General features: G+C 36.2%; 1 protein-coding gene across 2 annotated transcripts; it reads right to left on the bottom strand.

The window, feature by feature from the left end:
- Positions 1-679: 679 nt before the first annotated feature.
- Positions 680-23,315, bottom strand: Eif2s1 (eukaryotic translation initiation factor 2 subunit alpha). Of its 2 annotated transcripts, XM_040274513.2 has the most exons (9): positions 23,154-23,300; positions 20,676-20,765; positions 19,122-19,363; positions 11,288-11,367; positions 9,602-9,753; positions 4,160-4,266; positions 2,745-2,842; positions 2,200-2,343; positions 680-1,229 (listed from the first exon to the last, which is right to left on the bottom strand). In XM_040274513.2, exons 3-9 carry the CDS (start codon positions 19,360-19,362, stop codon positions 1,104-1,106), a joined length of 948 nt encoding a protein of 315 aa, XP_040130447.1. In that variant the 5' UTR covers position 19,363; positions 20,676-20,765; positions 23,154-23,300; the 3' UTR covers positions 680-1,103. The 2 variants fall into 2 exon arrangements, with proteins under 2 accessions (XP_040130447.1, XP_005322867.1); XM_005322810.4 differs by lacking the exon at positions 20,676-20,765 and having other exon boundaries at positions 23,154-23,315.
- Positions 23,316-23,560: the final 245 nt, after the last annotated feature.

Raw genomic sequence — 23,560 nt, 5'->3', positions numbered from 1 at the left:
ACCTCAAATATCCTAAGAGATTAAATCTACAAACACACCAAAGTAAATCAAGATTTTCTACACCCGACTACTGTAGCTGTACCATCAGATATATCACCTGTGAAATTAATTTTGTGCATATACTTTTATAACAACTAGTTCTTGAAGATAAAATGTAAAAAAAAAAACAACCCCCACTATAACTGCATTCAGACAAATCTATATTCTGTTATAAAGAGAACCAAAGATCTATGTGGTACCTAGCAGATATTCTAAAGGGGGTGAAAAAAATCGAAATTTGGGTAATGATACTCAAAATAAGTAAATCAAAGAAGCAGCATCTTTAAATACAAACATACTTTACCATCTTGAATGAATCAAACTTAAGCCAAGTGGTTAGTAGATCAATAAGGACCCAGTGTCATAAACTCTCATAACCACAAGTTGTCATCAATCTCAAATAGGTTAAAAGGCACATAACAATGTAATTCTTTAATTGCATTTTAAGGCTTTACACCCTCTAAGGGTCAATATCACTGTGATTGAGTTAAAATCATTTTCTCTTAAAAGGGTTTGTTGTACATATCCTTTGATAACTTGCTCTTATATTTCTGCATCTAGACCAAAATAAAGATAAAAGAATTAGGGTCTTCTCATTCAGAATGCTTTTAACTGGTGACAAGAAGGAAGAGGCCTATAGTTAAATATCCCAGAAATTTATTTGATGTTTGCTTTAATACATTTTATATAGAAAGATTGGGATTGTTATTGTTTATTTTGGGGGCCCCTGGTAAATCTCACGGAGGCACTGAACTCAAAGGGTGCCAATCTGGAGACATCAGAAATGGAAGTCACAAGCCCAATTTTAGGACTGTTCTAAGCTCAAAGATTTTCTCTCGTGAAATTGGGCTGCTCCCTTAAAAAAACGTGTCAGAGTTACTGTGTGAAAACAGCTGACATTTAGGAGGGCATTTCATGTTTTACAGTGTTGGAATATTTAAATACTTGGAAATAAAAAATATTCGGCTTTGAAGTTTTCAATACTGGAAAACTTTCAAGTCTAGGGTTTATAGCCAAGAAGGGCTGCTTCATGTTCCTCAAATTAGACTATGCTTCCCACAAAGTTAATCTTCAGCTTTTGCTTCCATTTCTTCTGCATCATCATCTCCATCCACTTCTGCATTTTCTCTCTCAAGCCTCTCCAGCTGCCTTGCAAGTTCAGTCTCATCTGTATCTGTGACCACCTTGGGCTGTGGAAGCAGAGGCATAATTTCAAAGTGAAATAGTTAAATAGCAAATTCAATTTCAATACTACCATTGCTTAGTGTTTTAACTCTTTTCCCTGCCCCAGTACTGGGGATTCAGACCAGGGCCAGTCTACCATTGAGTTACATCCCCAGCCCTTTTCTGAATTTTACTTTGAGGAGGGTCTTGCTAAGTTACCAAAATTAGCCCCAAACTTGTGATCCTCTTGCTTCAGCCTCCCGATTAGCTTGGATTACAGGTGTGCACCTGGCTAATTTTAAGTCTTAAAAAAAACCTTTCCTTTCTTAACAACTGTCATATCTATTCACTTTTGAGTGTTGACTTAACACTAACAGATTCTACTAGTTAAAAAATAGAAGAAATTTGAGAAGTACAAGAAAAAGAACTGTGTATTAAAATGGAACTGTATTTTCTATCATCTTTATAATCTAAAACTGTTATCAGTGGATATTACTCCAAGACCAAAAATATCCTACAAAGAATGTATCTTCTGGGCAAAATAAATTACTGCTCCTTTTCAGAGAAAGAATCATACATATATACACACAAGAATACGTATGGAAATTATATTTCAATTCTTGTTGAGCTGAGGGAAAGACAAGAGCTTATTCCTAATTCTAAGGTCCAATTTTAAACATCCCACATTCAAATTCTAACAATAAATTCTCATTTCTACTGTTATTTTCTCATTTCTACCGATGTAACATCATCAGTGAATGTAGGCCTGAATGTCCATCCCACAAAAACATTCTAGTGCTGATAATTCTTATTTACCTATAAAGCCCTTTTTTGGAACTCTCTGCATCAATGATCATTCTATATTTAGTAGATTTACAATCCTAAATATATTCAAAAAGGCAGTGATCAGGTATTTTGGAATAAAAATAATTTATAGGTGACTCAAGTTTCCTACAAACTTTAAGAACAAAGGAAAAATGAAAGCACTGAACTCACCTCCATTTGAACATTGAACACACCCCTCTTTTCCTCAATCTTTTCTTTGATAACAGCCATAGCTTGATTGAGGACAGAGAGACCTTCTGTCCTCTCCAGGGTTGTCGTGGTCATCACATACCGAGGAGGAGCTATTAGATTAATCTAAAGAAGACAAAAACTCAATTATGAATGTACCTATACAACATAATTACTAAGATGTTTGAGGATTTGTTTATTAATCTCCTGCACTAACAAATCATCCCAAAACTCATCTCTCAATTCTGTAGGTTAGCAATTTGGAATGTTTATTAATGTAGCAAAAGCTAACTGATATAATGATATTATCTAGTATTATGATACAGTCCACTAAAAGACTAGGAAGAATTATGATTTGGGAGTCTATGGTGGCTGACCTAACTATAGTCATCATTAGCACAATGGTGCTAACTGCCTCTAAACTGAAGAAATCCTTAAGACATTCAATTTTAAGAACATAAAACATGATCTTTCTCATGTGTAGTGCCGGGGATTCAACCCAGGGCCTTGGGTGGAAGACGACTCACCTTGATGGGCATTGTTTCTGTAGAACAATTCAAACCTGCTCTCAGGGCTTCTTTTACAGCATCAATGCCTTCATAACCATAACAAGCCACTTCAATATCTAAAATTATAAAAATCCAAAAACTCATACCAAAAATACAAGAAACATTTAAAGGTTTAAAAGAATCAGAGATATAGCAAATGTACTAGCATTCAAATGCTTATGAAAAGGTCCATCATCCTATCAATTAGAAATCAATCCTAGTTGTTAATTTTCACAATTAAAAATATCTGAATATGTAGTAAAACTATCTTCTCATCTATATTAAACCACCTAATAACAAAACTATATAAGACAAATTTAACAAACACTTTAATAGTAACCTGTCTAGAACTGCTTAGGAATTGCTATTTGACCTAGCAATTCTTAGGAATTAGTCCTAAAGAAAACTATGTAAATGAGTAATTTATGAAATATTATCCAGCTATCAAAAAGAACAAGATTCTTATGCTCTGCATGGAAGGGTACCAGTGACAACAGAAAAAGCTAGGTGGTGGAAATTCTACATGGTATGATTAAAGTTTTGTAAACAAAAATTATACATGACTGTAGACCACTTTTTTGGGGCGTGGTGGTGATTGTGGTGGGGAATGAACTTAGGGCCTCTTGAAGCATGCACTCTACTATTGAACTACACCCCTACTCCTAGTGTATGTTCTTATATAGTATTTGTATAGAAAAAAATGTCTCAAAGAAAATATTTCCAGCTATTAGCAATCATTCAGTCCAGAATCATAGTCTATTGAAATAGTTTGTTTTGCTGGGCATGGTGATGCATGTCTGTAATCCCAGCGGTTGAGACAGGAGGATTACATGTTCAAAACCAGCCTCAGCAAAAGCAAGGCACTAAGCAACTCAGTGAGACAAAATCAGGCTGGGGAATGTGTCTCAGTGGTAGAGTGCTCCTGAGTTCAATTCCTGGTACAAAAAAAAAAAAAAAAAAAAAAAAAAAAATTTTTTTCTTTTTCATCCATGGTGCTAGGAATCAAATCCAGGGTCTTGGTACACACTAGATAAAGTACTCTACCACCGAATCATTCATCCTACTTTAAAAAGGGGCTAACCTCAAGTTAGCTGAACTCATTCATGACAACAATATATACATTTTATGACTCTGAAGAAGCAAAAATAACTTCTTGGACTGGGAATGCAGCTCTGTAGTAGAGTGTTTGCCTAGAATGCAAGGGACCCTGGGCTTGATCTCTAGTATTGGAGAAGGGGAAAAGCATCCAAATCTCAAACTTTTCTTATTGTAAAAAATATTAGAATAATTTATACTCATAGATGCAGAAACATACTCTTTGATAAATCAAATTACTTAACAGCTTTTTTGGAACATGCAAAATATTTTTAAAAATCATTTAGGAAGTCAATTACCTGCTCGAATTTTGACAGCTTGTGGGGTCAAACGCCTATTAATATTGTTAATAAGTACTTCCCGTTCATCTTCATTCAAATCTAAACTATCCAAAATAGATGGATCTCTGATAAAACAAAACAAACAAACAAAAAAAACCCCAAAGGGCAAGGTTACAATATCGATAGTTATGAACCATGAAACAATACACCACAGAATAATGCATGTAATAATAAAGCACTGGCTTCAGTGTCAGAATTAGAGTTGAAAAGCTGGGCATGGTGTTATATGCCTGTAATCCCAGTAACTTGGCGGGGTGAGGCAAGAGGATCACCAAGTGTGAGGCCAGCCTCAGCAACTTAGCAAGATCTTGTCTTAAAAAAAAAAAAAAAAATCATGGCTATACGAATGGAAGAATGGTAACACCTTAACAAGCAAAGGGAAAACAGTTACAGAAAGTTATGATACATAAGGAACAGCATGAGTAAATATCAGGTCTGTATAACATGGGGTATAGTTAGGATGCTGAAGGAAGACAAATGAATAAAGTTGGCAAATGACATGTTTCATAAAAGAAGAATCATCTATCAATAAATTATCAATAAATGTGATAAGCTGCTAATAACAATGTGCATGCTCACCAATAATCAGAAGCATGCAAATCAAAAGGTATTAGCAAAAGGAAAAAAAATCTTGAGACACACACCAAATGTTGAGAATAAGGGGATATAGGAATATCTACAAAGTTGTTAGAGGGAATTCAAATTAGACAAAAAATCTGAAGAGTAATTTTGAAAATCAAATCTAAAATCTGATGACTTGAAAATAGAATGAAAGAAAAAAACCCCTAAATATTGCTTAATTTTTTTTGGTACTGGGGATTGAACCCAGGGGCACTTTATACTGAACCACATCTCCAGTCCTTTTTTTTTTAAATTTTATTTATTTTTGGAGAGAGAGAGAGAGAGAGAGAGAATTTTTTACTATTCATTTTTTAGTTTTCGGTGGACACAACATCTTTATATGGTGCTGAGGATCAAACCCAGCGCCCTGCACATGCCAGGCAAGCCCTACTGCTTGAGCCACATCCCCAGCCCATCTCCAGTCCTTTTTATTTTTTATTTTGAGACAGGATCTCACTAAGTTGTCCAGACTGGCCTTGAACTTGCAACACTCTGGTCTAAGCCACATAAATCATTGGGATTACAAGTGTGTGCCACTGTGCCTGGCTAAATATCTCTTAATAGAGGAAAGACAAAGCATATTCTCAAAATGAAATATTATATGGAAATTAATATGGATGTAGTAGTTATACATCTATCTATTTGAAGAAATTCTGCTCAGTAAAGCCTTATAAGGCAAAAAGATACAAGAGATTAAATGTTAAATATACAAATTATTCTACATGACTTTTATGGATATGTGTACAAGTTGCAAATCCCTTATCCAAAATTCTTAGAACCAGAAGTGTTGTAGATTTTTTTTTCAGATTTTGAAACATCCGCATATACAGAATACAGTATTTTAAGGGAGGGGATCCAAGTTTAAACATGAAATTCAATTACTTTTCATATATATCTTACACATATATCTTGAAGGTAATTTTATATAGTATTTTTAGTACCTGTATTTTTTGGGGTGTGTGTGTGGGGTATTGGGCATTGAACTCGGGGCACTCAACCACTGAGCCACATCCCCAGCTCTATTTTGTATTTTATTTAGAGACAGAGTCTTGCTGAGTTGCTTAGTGCCTCACTTTTGCTGAGGCTGGCTTTGAACTTGGCTTCTGAGCCACTACGATTACAGGCATGTGCTATTGCGCCTGGCAGTGTACCTAGATTTTGACTGCATCCCATTAGAGGAGATCAGATGTGAAATTTTCCACTTGTGGCTTCATGTCTGTGCTTTAAAAGATTCAGATTTTGGGGTATTTTAGATTTTTGGATAGAGGATGCTCAATGAAATACAATGAAACCATAAAAACAAAATGATAATGATACACACTAGTAACTTCAGAATAGAGGTTACCACTGATAAATGAGGGGAATGGGTCTAGAGAGGAAAAACACCGTTTCTAATGATTTCAGAAGTTTAATTTCTTAATTAAAAAGAAAAACATGAAGTACACACAGCAAAGAATCAGTATTAGTTAAACCCGGGGAGCTGATACACAGGTTGATGAAGCAAGAGAAGAATAAAAGGGAGTAATACATACCAAGGCTTAGTGGTAATGGAAGAGGTGCTGGACACAAAAGCTAAAGGGGCAAGCTAGGACCAGTGATGACAGTGAACCAGAAAATATACTGACTGCCTAGGTGTGGTGGCACACGCCTGTAATCCCAGCAATGCTTAGGCAGGAGGATTCTAAGTTTGCTAGCCTCAGCAACCTGGAGAGACCCTAAGCAATTTAGCGAGACCTAAGTCTCAAAATAAAAAATACAAAGGGGCTGGGGGTTTTGCTCAGTGGTTGGGGGTTGGGGTTCAATCCCTGGCCAAAAAATAAAAAAAAAGACTGGGCTGGGGATGTAGCTCTATGGGAGAACACTTGCTGGGCATATGTGAGAATCTAGGTTTGATCCTCAGTACCATAAAATAAAATAAAAAAAAAGTTAAAAAAAAAAAAAAAAAAAAAGGCTGGGCATGGTTGGCATGTCTCCAATCTCTGTGACTTGGGAACTTGAGGCAGAAGGACTGCACGTTCCAGGCTAACTCTGGCAACATAATGAGAAACTACCTAAAAACAAAAAACGAACAAAAATGCTGGAGATGTAGCTCAGTGGTAGAGTGCCCCTAGTTCACTCCCCTGTACTACAAATAAAGAAATAAAAATGTACTGATCAAAGAATGCAGAACAGAAGAATAAACAGTGCTTAATGGTTAACAGAACAAACTCTGGATGGAGCCACAATGTCTGGGACTGAATACTGGCTCTATGATTTGTTGGCTTGGTTACCTTGAACAAATTATTTACTCTTTTCCTCAATTTCTTCAACTATACAGTAGGGATAATAATGGCACTAAACCACAGATTGTTAGAATTATGTGAAGTTAGCTATTATTATTATGATTCCCACCTTTCTACAATGTGATTAAAAAAAAAAAGTCACATGAAGACAAACTGGAATGGTATGCTGGGGGCTCTACTAGATCCATCCAGGTCTTGCTCATCCACTCTAAAGTTTATACGATCAACACATCCTGGCAGCAAAAAGGTTGGAAAGTAATCTTAGTGGTGAGGCAGCTCTAGAGCATTAACATCTAGGAAGGACTAAGAGGTAAAGAAACAGAGACATCAACTGCAGAAAACTGAAAGATTCTGGCTGCTAAATGAAAACAGTGCTTGCTAGAATTTGAGGGAAGGTCAAAACATTTTTTTTTAAAAGTATAAATCAAAGAAACCAGAGAATATTTTTATGCTGATGGAGCAAAATCAATAAAGGGAAAAGATGAAGATCAAAGAGGGAGTAACAGAAATCACTGAGCAGGAGCTGGGCACAGGGTAGCAAAGATTAGATTGAACAGGAAGGAAATGAATTCCAGGAGCACAGAAGAAAACAACAGATAGGACAGAGATAAGTATGTTCATGATAGTGGGCATAAGTGGATAAGTGTCATGGTTTGGATATAAAGTGTCCTCAAAGACCCATGTGCTAAACGCTTGGTCCTCAATGCAGCAATGGAGATTATGAGAAGTGATTGGATCATCAGGGCTCTGATCCTGTCAGTGGGTTAATAATTTGAAGATATTACTGGGAACTATAGAAGTGAGACCTGGTTGGAGGAAAGTCACTGGAGGTATGCCCTTGGGATCTGTATCTTGCCCCTGACCCCTTCTTCTCTCTCTGCTACTGCCATGAGGTGAGCAACTTTCTTCTATTACACACTCCAACCATGATGTTCTGCCTTACCTCAAGTCCCAAGTCATGGAGCCAGTCAACCACTGACTGAAATCTCTGAACTCTTTCCTCCTCTGTTGTTTTTCTCAGGTTATTTGTCACAGTGATGAAAAGCTAACATGAGTCCTTGTGCAATGGCTCCTATTTTCTTTGTAAAATAAAAAGGGAAGTGAACACACCAGCTAAGAGTGAAAGAAAAGAGGTAGAGTGTTTCTGACAAAGAATATAGAAAAGCTCTAAAACAGTCACTATAAAAAAGGGAGGAAGAACTGACAAAGAGCAGAGAGAATGTGAGGCAGCAGTGAAGATCTAGCAGAGGTTGGAAACCATGAATATACAGCGGCACCAACCTGTGAAACTGATTTTTCCTAGCAGCACTCAGCAGTCTATAAGTACACAGAAAGAAAGCAGGAACATCACTCCAAGGCTGGATGTAACAGAAGGGAAAACAGGGCAAAAGCTCATGATATTGGCAAGAAAGTTCTTGAAATGATAGTTCATGGTATCTACACTGGATAAGAAAGAGAAAACAGGAAAGGGCGAAAAGACAAAAGAAAAAAACAGGTTTAGAGTAGAGTATAAACCTAGTGAGTATAACACATAAAGGAAGTACACAATTTAGGGTCCTAAGACTTGGAATAAGCATTTATAATATAAGAATTTAAGAAACAGAGTAGGACTAAGTGGGAGCCAAGACAGAAAGAACAGAATATGCATACATGCCAAGGTGGCACACACTTGTAATCCCAACTGTGAGGGAGGCTGAGGCAAGAGAACTCCAAGTTCAAGGACAGGCTGGGCAACTTAGTGAGACTCTGTCTTAAAATAAAATAAAATAGGGTTGAGGATGTGATTTAGTTTGGTAGAGCACTTGCTTATCATGTGTAAGGCTCTGGGTTTAATTTCTAGTAACTAAAACACATGGGTGCACACAAATAGAATATGTGGATTAAAGGTTTTAGAGGCACAGCAAAACCTGCTGATAAAAAGGCCCAGAGTGAAACATGGAAGAATGGCTAAAGTGGCATGGTTGAAGGTCAAAGAAATGAGGTAAAGTAAATAAGAAATTATAGTTTTGGATGAGATATCCACACTGGTCTGAAGTCATCTATAATAAATAATGAAACCAGGAAATAAAAATAATGTATAATGGAGTAGTGTTAGATGAAAGCAAGTGGGTTATGAACTATATAAGTATTGTATATGAAATTACAAAGACTTGACTATGTAGGATTGTCCTATTGCATGGGGCTTTTGTTTAATTTTTTGGTACCAGGAATTGACCCCATCCCCCCTTTTATTTTAGTTTTGAGATAGGGCCTAGCTAAATTGCTGAGGCTAGCTTTGAACTGGCAATCCTCCTGCGTTGGCCTGCCAAACTACTGGGATTACAGGTGTGTGCCACCATGTCCAGCTAGCATGGGCCTTTTTGTACTTAAGATATTTTTATCTAAATATGGCAAGAACTTAATAAATGGATGGTGTGAGTAAAATGCTGGGCTATCAACCTGTATGCCAGACCCAACAGCTGACATATCAGTACAAGCAGAATCAAGGTGTTCTTACGAGACTGCATGCTTAAATGCATCATAGGCACCATAACCAGGTCTCTTGTATTTGTCATCAAAGACCCAGGCAGTCCTCTGGAACAGGCTTTCCAGTTGCTCATCCTTGGTATATTCTAATACCTCAGCAACATGACGAAGAATGCTATAAACCTAGAAACAGAATTAAAAGCTCAGTAATTTCAAGAAAAGAAATCTATATAAATAAACGTTATTGCTACATTTCAGTAGATAGCATAATTTGACAGTAATTCTTTAACAACAAAAGTTCTCCATACTAGCTTTTTTGAGCTATAAAGAAATATTCACTTTCTCATAATAATGTATCCAAGTGAGTATAACACATAAAGGAAGTACACAATTTAGGGTCTTAAGACTGGGAATAAGCTTTGACAATGGGACCAATTAACATCTCTGAATTTGTTTCATTTGGGAAAGGGAGCTATTGCAAAAAACTCTTACATGTATCAGATATATACAAACACATACTCTAGAAAATTGGTATATAAACATAAGTTCTTATTACTCCATATGAAAACACAGAACCAATTGAAACTTTAAGATTTCTTTTTCTCTGCTATCATGTAACAAAACAAAACAAAACAAAACAAAAAAACAGAAAGGAGAATCTGAACTGAGGGTATAGCTCAGTGGTAGAGTGTGTGCTTAGAATGAACCAGCCTTGCAGTCCACCACCAGTATCACAAAAGGAAAGAGACAGAGAGAATGACCAACCGCCTTATTAATAACAGGTTCCTGTTTTGATATTTTAACATTTGTCTTTGCTACCTTTACCTGAGAACAGTGTTGAAAGACAAGAACTACATTTTATACATCCCAGTCAGAATTAAGCTAAGCTGGTGGAATGTGATGATCATTATTATCCAAAGTATGAAGACAGGAATTGGTGTGAATATACTTTGTATACAACCAGAGATATGAAAAATTGTGCTCTATATGTGTAATAAGAATTGTAATGCATTCCACTGTCATATATAAATAAAAGATAAAAAATTAAAATTAAAATTAAAAAAAAAAGAAAAGAAATAAGCTAAGCTACCACATGTGGTGGCATATGACTGCAATCCTTGTTACTTGAGAATCTAAGGCAGGAATATCACTTTTTCCCCCCCTTTTTGGTGTTGGGGGATTGAACGTAGGGCCTCACACATGCCAGGAAAGTACTCTACCACTAGGTCATATCCGAAACCCTAGGAAAGCCTACTGAGTTAAAGAGTAGCCTGGGCAACATAGCAAGATCCTATCTCAAAAAAACAAAATGGGAGTTGGGGTTGTAGCTCAGTGGAAGAGTTTTTGCCTAGCATGTGTGAGGCACTGAGTTCGATCCACATTAAACAACAACAACAACAACAACAACAAATAAAGGCATTCTGTTTACCACTACCAAAGTTAACAATCTACAATGGCCTCAAAACACTAACTTCTAGTACTGACTTGAGAACATTAGATCACTAGAAATGCTTTCTGGTAGTGGCTTGATGAGATAAATAACATTGTAATTGTACTTTTCTGGAATTAAGTCTTCAAATTAGATTTCCATGTAACACATAATTGAAAATAGAGTAACAAAAAAATGAAAGTTTTGTTTTTCATTTTTCTGCTAGGAAAGGCATATGCTGCTATTTATTAAACATAGTGCACAAATTTGACTCAAAAATGAACTTACGGTTTTAGATTTTGTGAATTTGTCTTCACATTTGATTGCTTCCTCTGGAGAAACTCTTCTTTTTGACAAATCGATATATCCTATGAGAAAATTTTGGAAAAAATCATCAAGTGCCAGCATACCATTCTGACCAATTCTTACAACCAAGTTGATTACTATAATCTTACAATTATTCCCCACTAAAATCTTATCAACAAAAACTGTGTAAGAAAGATGAGAGATTCTGATCTGTTTTCAGAAATGTCCTTTAAAACAGTCTCTATTACTTTGGTGGAGGAAATTAGCTAGTCAAATGCCTCTCTTTCCTCTACTTTCTTCCCTGAGCTTTTACAGAGTAGAAAGTCACTCTGATTTGGTTTAGTTTAAGAGGTTAACCTCAACAGAGGTCACATACAGACACCAAAGGAATATAAAATTTTCATCTAGCAAGTGACTACCATATCCAAGTGACGATGATAGACGCCTTACTTAAGCACCTCATTAAACTCTTACAACAATTCTGCATAGTAGATCTTTCTTCTAGGTTAACTTGTCAAGGTGCATCTGTAATCCCAGTGGCTCAGGAAGCTGAGGCAGGAGAAGCACAAGTTCAAAACCAGCCTTAGCAACTTAGCAAGGCCCTGTCTCAAAATAAACAAGGGCTGGGGATGCAATGGTTAAGCACCCCCAGGTTCATTCCGTGGTACAAAAAAAGAAAAATAAGTTCTAGTGTGGCAAAAACCCGCAAACTTGTTCCTTGTTAGGATTTCTAGTGCAATGCTAAATAACAGTGATGAGAGTGAACAAGTGAACATTCTTGCCTTGTTCTCTATCCTAGAAGAAAGTCTATCTGTAGTTTTTTTCCTAGACATCCTTTATTAGATTAACAAAATTCCCTTCTATTTCTAGCTTGCTGACTTTTTATTAATAAATGAGTATTGAGTTTTGTCAAATGCTTTTTTACATTTGTTAAAATGAATGACTGGAATTCCTTTGACATTGTTAATGTATCTGGACTGTTTCAGATTCTGAGCATTTCTTTCCTCAAAAAACCATGATTTATACATAGTAAACTTCATCACTTTAGTGTACAATTCTGAGTTTTGTTAAAAAATACAGTCACGTAACCACTACAATCAAGAACCACTAACCCTCAAATCATTATAAAAAAATCAAACAGGTTTTGTTGTGAATATACATTTTAATTTCACGTGGATAAATACTAAGAAATTGGTATTGTTGGGTTGCATAGTACATATACTTAATAACTGCCAAATTGTTTTCTAAAGTGCATGTACCATTTTTGCATTTCCATAAGCAGTTCTTATCTATCAGTTTTTAAAAAATATACATATTTTTTAGTTGTAGGTGGACATAATACCTTTATTTTATGTATGTATATGTGGTGCTGAGGATCAAACCCAGGGCCTCACATGTGTTAGGTGAGCATTCTACCACTGAGCCACAACCCCAGCCCCTCAGCCCACCTTTTTTTTTTTTTTTTTTTGAGAATAGTCTCACTTGTTGCCCAGGCTGGACCCAAAACTCCTACACTCAAGCAATACTACTGCCTAGACTCTCAAGTAGCAGGGACTATAGATGTATATCACTGCATGCCCCAGCATCATTTTGTTTTGTGGTGCTGGGTATCAAACCCAGTGTTATTAATGTGTATTTCCTAATGACTAATGATGTTCAACATCTTTTCATGTGCATATTTGCTATTCATTTTCTTCTTTGATGAACTATTTATTCAAATCTTTCGCTCATTTTTTAAATGAGTAGTTTAGGAAAATATTTTAGGTTGTTAAAATAATCTGGTTTGTTTTTATCCCATCCAGTTGTCCCACCATCATTTAAGGGAGAAAAAAAAGACAAGACAATCCTTTCTCTACTCAGTTACTTCTGCACTTCTGTTGATCAATTATATTAATAAGAGTATAATCAAGTTTTTTCTCCCTTTTTTCTCTCTTTCCAGTACTGAGAATTGAACCCAGGGATGCTCTAACACCAAGCTATGTTTCCATCCCTTTCCATTTTTTGAGACAGGTTTTAAGTTGCTGAGGCTGTTGTGATTCTCCTCCTGAGCCTCTAATGTAGACTGGATTACAGGTGTGTGCCACCATGCCCTGCTACATAAAGTTTTGAGTGTTAAACCAACTGCATTGCATTCTATATACTCTACTTGGTCATGCTTTACTATCCGTTTTATACATTGCTGGATTTTCCTTTTTAAAAAAATCTTCTTTATATTGCTAGGGGTCAAACCCAGAAATAGAGTGCCTGCCCTGCATGTTGGGTAAGTCCTTTTTTTACCTCCTCCTCCTCTTTCTTCTTCTTTTAATATTTTACTTGTGGGTAGACACAATACCTTTGTTTATTTATTTTTATGTGGTGCTGAGAATCGAACCTAGTGCCTCACATATGCTATGCAGGTGCTCTACCACTGAGCTACAACCCCAGTCCCTCCCCTTTCTACCTTCTTAAAGTCAAAACCTAGATAACTATTTGCAGATCTTTAATGTTTTCTAACACAAGCAATTAAAAATTATAAACTTCTCAAGCCTTCTTTAATATATGGATTATTTAGATGAGCTTTTTTTTTGGTGGTGGTGTTAGGAATCGAACCCAGGGCCTTGTGCATGCGAGGCAAGCACTCTACCAACTAAGCTATATCCCCAGCCCACTAATTATGCAAATACTTATTTTTTCCACTCAAGATATAATGATATTGATTTTAAACCAAGTTCTGGTGTGACCCAAGAACATACTTTGTAGCTAGGCATGGTGACACATGCCTATAATCCCAGTGACTGTGGAGGCCAAGAAAGGAGGATCATAAGTTTGAGGCCAGTCTCAGCAATTTAGTGAGACCCTGCCTCAAATTAAAAAATAAAAAGGGATAAAATACAGTTGTAAAGCACTCTGGGTTCAATGCCCAGCACTCAAACCAAAAACATACTTTATATGTACTATTTCAATACTTCCAATGTTGAAATCATTGCTCAAATTATCCTCTATCTTGGTGAATATGGCATGCACACGTGATAAAATGCATATTCGTTTTCTGGATGTAATGTTCTCTCTATATGTCAGTCAGGTAAAGGTCTTTATTGATTTTTTTTTTTTAAGTGTAGTTGTTCTATCAGCTGTTCAGAGTTTCTTCAAGTTTCTAACTTTGACTACACATTTTTGTTTCATATTTCATGAATCTCTATTCAGCACATATACTGATGACCATGCTGTCATTCTAACAAAATGATCTGTGATCATTAAAAAATGTCCCTTTTTACTCTGGAAATATGTCTTTAAGTTTATTTTATCTAGTATTAACATAAACACCCCAGTCTCCTTATGGCATTGTTCACATAGTATATTTTTCCAGACACTTATTTAAACCAACTACATTTCTTGAAGACACCATTAATGTTGGATCTTGTCTTTTATTTCATTATAATAATCTCTGCCTTTTAACTGGAATACTCGCTTCATTTATATTTAATGTAATTATTGATATAAATGGATTTAGGTCTATGTTTTAGGTGTTTAGGAAGCAGAGGCAGGTAGAACATGAGTTCAAGGCCAGCCTAGGTGGCACAGTGACACCTTGTCTCAAAAAAAAAAAAAATTAAACAGAGATTTACCATTATATTTTCTTGCTTTTGTGTTTTAGTTGTCAATGTATTATGTCTACTTTAAACAATGTTCTATATTTTCTTAGATTCTATATGTCTATTTGGCATTCATAACACAGCCCATTGTACAATAGTTTCTCCTTATCCTTGGATGCCTGAAACTGGATAGTAGCAATCCTTTTATACACAGATATATAATATGCACACATGTACCACACAATGACATTTTGGTCAACATTTGGTCAATTGCATGAGTGGAGGTGGTCTAATATAAACTAGGTGTATAGTAGGCTACACCATCTAGATTTGTGTACATGCACTTTATGTTGTTTGCATTTCTCAGAACATATGTCTTATCTTTTTTTTTTTAAGCCACATCCCCAATCCCTTTTTTGAGACTTAGCAAGATCCTGTCTCAAAAAAGGGATTGGGGATGTGGCTTAGTAGTTGAGTGCCCACCTCTGGCTTCAATCTCTGGTGCATTTACACAAATCTAGATGGCCTCACTATATTGCTGAGGCTGGCTTTAACTTGGAATCCTCCTGCCTCAGCCTCTTGAGCTGATTACAAGCACGTATCGTGCTTAGCTAAACTCATCACTATCTTAAGTGATAAATGTTTTTTCTTAAATATAGATCCCTATGATAAAGTTAATAACTTAAACACAGTAAGAGATTAATAATAATAAAACAGAATAATTAGAACACCATTGTATAATAAAAGTTATGTGAATATAGTCTCTCTTGAAAGAGTTAAGACAAATAACATTTATGGAATGTGAATGGTTAGGAAACCATGGAAAGTGAAACCAAGGAAAAGGGTGGATTACTGTATTAACTATATTTTCTGTATTCTTTTTTATTTATGTTCATTTCTATTAAACACTTTAGCAAATGCTTTACCACTAAACTATACTTGCAGCCCATGAATTCCTGTTTTTTTTTTTTTTTTTGAGATGGGGTCTTGCTATGTTTCCCAGGCTGGCTCCAAAGTGAACCTCATTCCTCAAGTAGCTGCCTATAGGCATGAGCCATCACACCTGGCTTCTAGTTTCTATATTCTGACATCTGTGGCTTCAATGACTAGAATAAGAATGTCCCCTAAGACTAGCCCCAAATCAACCCAGGAAATACCAGACAATAGGCAGAAGCCTTTGTGCCTCCACATATGCCCAAATCATTCAAAATAGCCAATTCTAAGTTGTTTATCCTGCCCTGACCTAGGATTTCCTGCAACTCCTTCTGCTTTCTGACTAAAACTGCAAGGTATGGCATGGTATGGGAATACCCCTTCTCTCAAGAAATATAATAAAAATCTTCCTTTGATGGCATTGACCTCTCTGTACCATCAGTCATCTTCAACAAATTAAAATCTTAAGTGTACAAAAAAGACAAACAGCTTAATGCATCAAAAAATTTTTTTTAGCTGTAGACAGACACAATACTTTTATTTTTATGTGGTGCTGAGGATCCAACCAGTGCCTCACACATGCTAGGCAAGTGCTCTACCACTGAGCGACAACCACAGCCTGATAAATGAATTTAAAAAAAAATTAATAAGGGGTAAAATAGTATTTTACAATTACTCACATATTTCTCGTTACCGTGAAGAATTTCCTTTATCATTTCTTTTTAACACACACACACATATTTATGCACGTGTGTGTATGTGTGCGTGTATATATATATTTAGTTGTAGGTGGACAGAATATCTTTACTTATTTGTTTTTAAGTGGTGCCAAGGACCAAACCCAGTGCCTCACACATGCTAGGTAAGCACTCCACCACTGAGTCACAATCCCAGCCCCCGCTTACTATTTCTTATAATGCAGCTCAATTCAGCAATTGATTCTCTTAGTTTCTATTTACCTGAAAATGTCTTTGTTTTGACTTTCATTAATCAATATTATCTTAGGATACACAATTCTCATGTGACAAATTTTTTTTCTTTCATTGGCTTAGAAATATTAGGCGTCTATTATTTCCAATAAGAACACCATAGTAATTTGTATCAGCATTCTTATGTATGTAACATGTTATTTTCTTCTAGTTATTTCCAAGATTTTCTTTCCTAGTAATTGGTGTGCCTAGACATAGTTTCATTAGCATTTACCCTGTGTGAAGGCTGTACTTTGCAAAATTAACTTTTCTAAACAGATATAGAAAACTTTTGGCTGTTACTTTTTCAAACATACTTTCTGCCCCCTTTCTCTTGTCTCTTTTATTATAATAGAGCTTTTGATATTGGGTAGATGATTGAGGCTCTCTCCATATTTTTGTACCCCTATCTTTTCTGATTTGTTTATTTTCAATGAACCATCTTCAAGTTTCACTGAGCCTTCTGTTTTCTTCAATGTATTGTTAGCTCATACAGTGAATTTTTCAGATACATTTTTCAGTTACGATTTATATTTATTTCTTCTTTAAAAAGTTTTTAACTTCTCTAAGATCTCATTTTGTTCATTCCTTACAAGTATATTTTCCTAATGTCTTTAAGCAGTTATAACATCTGGTTTTAAATCTCATCTCCTAATTCCATCATTTGGATCACTTCTGAGCCGGTCTTCAGTGACTGCCTTCTCTTTCTAGAGGTTGTATTTTCCTATTTCTTTGTATGTGTATTAAGTCAGCTTTACACTGCTGTGACCAAAAATATCTGACAAAACAACTTAAAGGAGGAGAAGTTTATTTGGGACTATTTGAGAGGTTCAGTCCATGGTTACCTGATTTCATTGCTCTGGACCTAAGATCAGGTAGAATTATCATGGCAGAAGGGCCATGATAGTTACTAATGGATCAATTCACCAATTAACTCACAGTCCTTATAAACTAATCACTTCACCTTTTTAACATTCCTGGCACTGTCACATAGCTTTTGGGAAATACTTCATACCCAAACCATTTAACAGAATGTTTAGCAATTCTGAACGCATCCTGGACATTGTTGAGTATTTGGCAGAGACTCTAGATTCCTGCGAGCTACTCTTAAGAATAAGATCCCAAGTTCAAAGCCAGCCTCAGCAACTTTGCAAGACCCTATTTCTAAATAAAAAATAAAAATGGCTGGCAATATGGCTCAGTTTTTAAGTACTCCTGGGTTCAATCGCTGGTAATGTTACCCCTGCCCCCATAAAAAAAAAAAAAATAATGATTTTTAAACTCCACAACTCAGGAAGCTGAGGCAGGAGGATTGTTTGTAACTTTGAGGCCAGCCTTGGCAATTTAGCAAGACCTTGTTTTAAAACAAAATACAATAAAAATGATTAGGGAGTAGCTCAGTAGTAGGGTACCCCTGGGCACAATCCCCAGTATCCCAATGAAAAAAAAAAATATTTTAATAGGCAATTTACTGTCTGTGGGAAGTAGCTGAAATCTTCAGATTTTAATCCTGTTGGGCTGCTTGCTTAGATACTACTCTTATATGTTAGTAGTTCATGGGTCAGCCAGAGATTTGGGCAGAATTTACATACAGACTTAAGGGGTCTTCCTTTGTGGATTTCTCCTTTAATGCTATCATTACTACCATTTTCCACCTGCTATGACTGTCTAAAATACAAAACTGCAAAATATAAAACATCCAGTGTAGTTCCTTTCTTCAAAGTGTTGACTTGCCTTCAGTTTTGCCCTGCTTTTGCTTTTTTCTCATTGTCTTTTGGTAGTTGTATTTTTCTGTGTCCAGGGTTTATATATGTACACAGTCCTGATAAGTAGCTCTTATTTTAAAAGTTTCAACTGATTTTTTCTTTAATCCTACCCTAGAGATCTTTTCCTATCAGAATATTCAAAATCTCATTTTGAATAAAAACACACTGATTTATTTAACAAGTCTCCATTTTGATTGTTTCTTTTTAATTAATACTGTACAAATGCTGCTTAGAAATAGTTATATGTATTTAGCCAGGCACAGTGGCACAGCCTGTAATTAAATAAACAAATACTAACCCAAGTGGTCTTGCTTAGATGGCTAACTGACATACTTCTCCAGCAACTTTGGTTTATAAAAAAGAAAGAAAGGAATTTTTAAACAGTAGTACACAAATAAAAAAATACATATATTTAAAAATAAACTGAGTTGAATTCTTATAATTATTTTATTAATTTTTCTCTCCCACTCCTTTTGGGTAGTATTGGGGATAGAACCCAGGGCCTTGGCACATGCTCTTGAGCTGAATTATACCTCCAGACTATAATTTTAAAAGTCTTAAGAAATTTTTCTCTTACCTTTTTCTTTGTCCACTCTAATAACAACCACACATTCATTCCTGCCAATTCGGATGAGTTTGTTTATAGAACGGATACGCCGTCTGGATAATTCACTGAGAAGAATCATGCCTTCAATGTTGTTGTATTCTAGCAAGCTGACATAAGCTCCCATTTCAGCAATGGACCTTACATTGACCATCACTACATCTTCCACCTCAGGAAATTTGTGTTGGTAAAATCTACAACTTAGACCCGGCATTCTGCAATTTAAGCAAGAGAATCAAATTAAGTGTTCAGTTAAGGTCAAAATAAATGTCAATTTTCTACATCTTGCTAGTGAAAGTAAATAAAAGATAAATATAGTTATTTGTTTTCTCATCTCTTTGAACTTCTTAAATAGTATCAGAAAACAGATGGGTATCCAGGAACCAAGCTTTAATTTTTATTTTGCTCTACCTTTTGTAAGCTTGGGTGATCCTTTGCCATCAGTTTTAGAGAAATCATAAAAAATAATGACCATCTATAAAGTACTCTGAGACTTAAGGATTAAAGGAATACCTCAAGAATAAAATACTATTTTATTACTACCACTTTAAAGAATATGAAATGATGGGAAGCATCACCACTGTTATAAACTTGTCAGCAAAATCCAAGCTACTCTTTCTCCGAGTCAGCTAAGACTGCATGTTACCACCCAGTAAGTAAAGGGAAGAATTTTCTGACAACTTAACCCTTAGCCAATATACCAATGATATATACAATCTTTCTTATTTTGTAGTGCTGGGAAATGAATACAGGGTCTCAGGCACACCAGGCAAATGCTCCAACCCTGAGTTACATCTCCAGCCCATTATGACTTATTATAGCCAAAATTAAAGTATCAGGTATCAAGGAAACCAAAACCTAAAAATTTATTAATAACAAAATGTTTAACATTTTTTTTCCTTTTAAAACACACTTGCCCCTCTAATTTTTATTTTGTTGAGTACCCAATTTTGAGAACAGCTTTATAAATCTCCGTTTACTACAAAGTTCAAGTTTCTCTCAACTCCTAGGCTACGTTCAGTACCACCTTTCTTATGATCCATAAGCTGGCGTTATGTCATGGCTAGAAGTATATTTGAACAAAGAGGCTCTCAAATTAATAGTGGCTGATGATTTTCACGTTTTTCTATTAACCTTAACCCATTTACTGTTGGCAGAGTTCAGAAGACAGGGAGTAATAGGACCTAAAAGCCTAAGAAAAATCTATGAAAATTTATTTAATAACATTTTTGTTAACAGGGAAATATGGCTGCCAATAACTGACTTTAGGCAGACCACCTACAATCAGCATATGGAACACCAGAGTTATGCTGCAGTGCAGTAATAGAGCTGCCACCTGTCACCCATGTACACCTTACCACTGGGAAGATATCCACGGGACTTATATATCTTTCCATTACCTACCAGGTCTTATATGATCTGGCCACCACCTATCTACTTGAGGTACCACTTTCTTACTTATTTCCACCATTTTACAGATAAAGAAATTGAGGCACAAAACCAACTTGCTCTTTCATATACTGATACCTATGAAGTTTGGATCCAGAGTCTTTGTTCTTACAAATCAGGATATATTTTCTCTCAGTATTACTGGCAAATGTGTTGCAGTAAAAAAACCTTAAACAAAAAGCAAATTCAATATAGATATTCAGTGTGGTAGCATATACTACAAATTCAGGCAAACTATTAGCATCAATCTATCTTGTTTAACAAAAAACAACATATGTGGCAGTGAAGTATTTTTCTTGTAGCTTGACAACATAAGGATTTAGCAAACAAAGGAAGCAGACACTCAATGGCCAGAATTATCCACTAAGAAATAGCTGAAATGGTAGTTTCATTTTAAAACAGGGCTCTTTCAGGGGTGGGGGAGCAGCTGTTGCCAAATATCTGTACATAATTACATTTGAAAGTTTAAAGAGTCTCAAATAGATACCAAATTAATGATATGGAGCAATTTTTAGAGATTTAACAGATATCAACTACATTTTCTTTTTTTTTCACGAAGTTTCTCCAAAAAGTAAAAGTGATGCTTTCAGGGAAACAAGGTTTAATTTAATGGTTAACAAACATAGGAAGTTAGAAAATAGGGTAAAAGAATCCTGAAAAGAGATATAAAAACTACTTCTTTAGGAGGCAAAAAAATCTCTTCGCAACATACAGAATAATGTAATGCTGCTAATGATGTTATTCGCAGCAAAGAAGGAAAGTCACTACAACCATCTGCATATTGTTTAATAGATTTGAACATGTCATCTTATGAAATGCTAGTAACTTTTTTTAAAGTGAGTTTTTTTTTAAAAAAACTAGCTTCCCCCCCTCAGGAAAACAGAAACCACACTAGATATTTACTTGGCCTTTTCTATCATTTTCAAAACATTCAGATTTTTAAAATTTGGACTTCAACAAGTGTCAAGTCAGGCCAGTAGCCCCTTGTTCTGCCCTACTTACTATCTATAGTTGCTAGGGAAAGGTTCGCTTTGAACTGCTTTTCTCATCAATACTTCACAGGTTTGTGAAGGTGTCCACTGAAAATATATGTAAAAATATTTTGAAAAGTGTATCATACTACCCTAAAATTCAAAAAGGCAAACGAAGTATCATTTCCATTTTATAACTTAATTTGTTAATCTACTAGGTACTATACATTACTGATATAAGATTCTTACCTAAGGAATTAAATATAAAGTTGGAAACAATCTAGTATGCAAACAATTACAATATAAAGTACTACAAGAGACATAGTGAAACAATGAGTTAACAGGGAGCCAAGAAATAGAAATATTAAATGACTTCCTCAATGATAAATGCATACCAATTACCAAAGCAAAAGCTAAAATCAAGTCTTCTGACATTAAATCTGGAGTGTCTAACTAGAGAGCTTCAATAGGCCAAAGCACTACACAGCTATGTGTTCTGATATAAAAGACATCAATTATCTTTTGAAAGATAATAACCAAACTTCACACTAATTTCAAATACTTTGCATTGTCAGTAATGTTGCCAGTGGTTGGTAGGACTTATCCCTTAAACCAGAGCATGGTTAAGTCACCATAATGGATACAGAAGTCCACATTGCTTTCCAGTGTATTGTGTTGGGAAAACTCATGCGCCTCTAAAATAATTCTTGGTTTGTAAGTGCTATACAAACAAAACTTTCAAACTGTCTCAATTGGGAGAAGAAAGTTAAGACTTCTATATCAAGTTCTTTCTCAAAAAAAAAAAAAAAGTGCTTCTTGCTTAACGAAAATTAAAGCAGCCTAAGTTTGGCGTATAACTAAAGGGACCGTACAATGTACAGGCATTTAACTCTAAATTTTTGGCTTTAGTTATGCAAAATTCTAAGACTACAGTTCTATTCTCACCGTTTCCAAAATGAGACGAACAGATACTAACAATATTCAAGGGATGATTCATTCTACAGAAACGCACAACTCGAGGGATAAGGTATCTTAAACTTCAGTTTTAATTATCAGATTAATAAACTATTCTAGGACCCAGCTCTTTTCCGCATGGGAGCCCATTCTACTGGTTGTCTGAGAGTCAGGTATGAATTCCAGAGAATCGGGAAATTTCTGGCAATATCGCTGGGCGGGAGAAGTGGGGACATACAGATTTAAAATAATTCTCAGACTAGGAAAAAGGCCAAGCGCTCAGCGCCCCGGAGCAGGGATGGGGTGTCAGGGCGTTTTCCCGAGGTCGCCCCACCTCGGGGCATGCTCTCTTTAAATATACTGAAGAGGGAGTAAAATCCACTTGGCCCATTTCCTTCCCGAGATTTCTCCGCTGATACAACGTTGGCTCTGGCACACAGGAAGACCGACACAGAGCCGGAGAGGAGGCCCTGACTGAATCAGCGGGCGGTGGCGATGGTGTCCAGACACTTCCCGCGCCGGGTCGGGAAAAGGAGGGGGAGTTAGCTCGGGGCCTATCCTGTCGACCACTCCTGGTCAGTAGACAAACTAAAGTGAGTTCTCGGGTAAACCGAACTGCGGGATTAGTCACCTGAGGTATGTGTGTGAATCCCGCACTGAAGTCCCGCGTCGAGCTCTTTAGTCCGAACGTTCAGACTTGGTAGATCAGTACCAGCCGCCGAGCCGCCGCAGCGTGCGCCTCGCACCACCCCAGCGCGCATGCGGAACCACCTCGCACCACGCAAGCGCCGAAGGAAAAGGCCCTTCCTCTCCATCGATCATAGAGTGTGGGTCCTCCGAGGACCAGGGATGTGGACCACAGAAGGATCTAAAAATTACGTTTTCTAGCTATCTTTAGATTTTTACTAGTATCCTCCGAGGCGTGGCAAGCAGGCAAGATTCTGATTCGTTATCCTCGAAGAATGAATCCTCTCAAAGTTTTAATTAACCATGAGATGGCGCTGTGACTAGAGACGAAAGATGGAGGAAGAGAAGAGG

The sequence above is a fragment of the Ictidomys tridecemlineatus genome, chromosome 5, assembly GCF_052094955.1.
Source record: "Ictidomys tridecemlineatus isolate mIctTri1 chromosome 5, mIctTri1.hap1, whole genome shotgun sequence".
Classification (NCBI taxonomy): Eukaryota; Metazoa; Chordata; class Mammalia; order Rodentia; family Sciuridae; genus Ictidomys; species Ictidomys tridecemlineatus.
Note: the sequence above shows the minus strand (reverse complement) of the source record. Positions and strands in the feature narration are given on the sequence as shown.

Coding starts and splice junctions, on each gene's coding strand:
- Eif2s1 (XM_005322810.4), bottom strand. CDS start 19,362: ATGCCGGGTCTAAGTTGTAGATTTTACCAACACAAATTTCCTGAGGTG. Junction 9,754..11,287: donor AATTCACAAAATCTAAAACC/GTAAGTTCATTT, acceptor TTCTGTTTCTAG/GTTTATAGCATTCTTCGTCA. Junction 4,267..9,601: donor GCATTTAAGCATGCAGTCTC/GTAAGAACACCT, acceptor TTGTTTTATCAG/AGATCCATCTATTTTGGATA.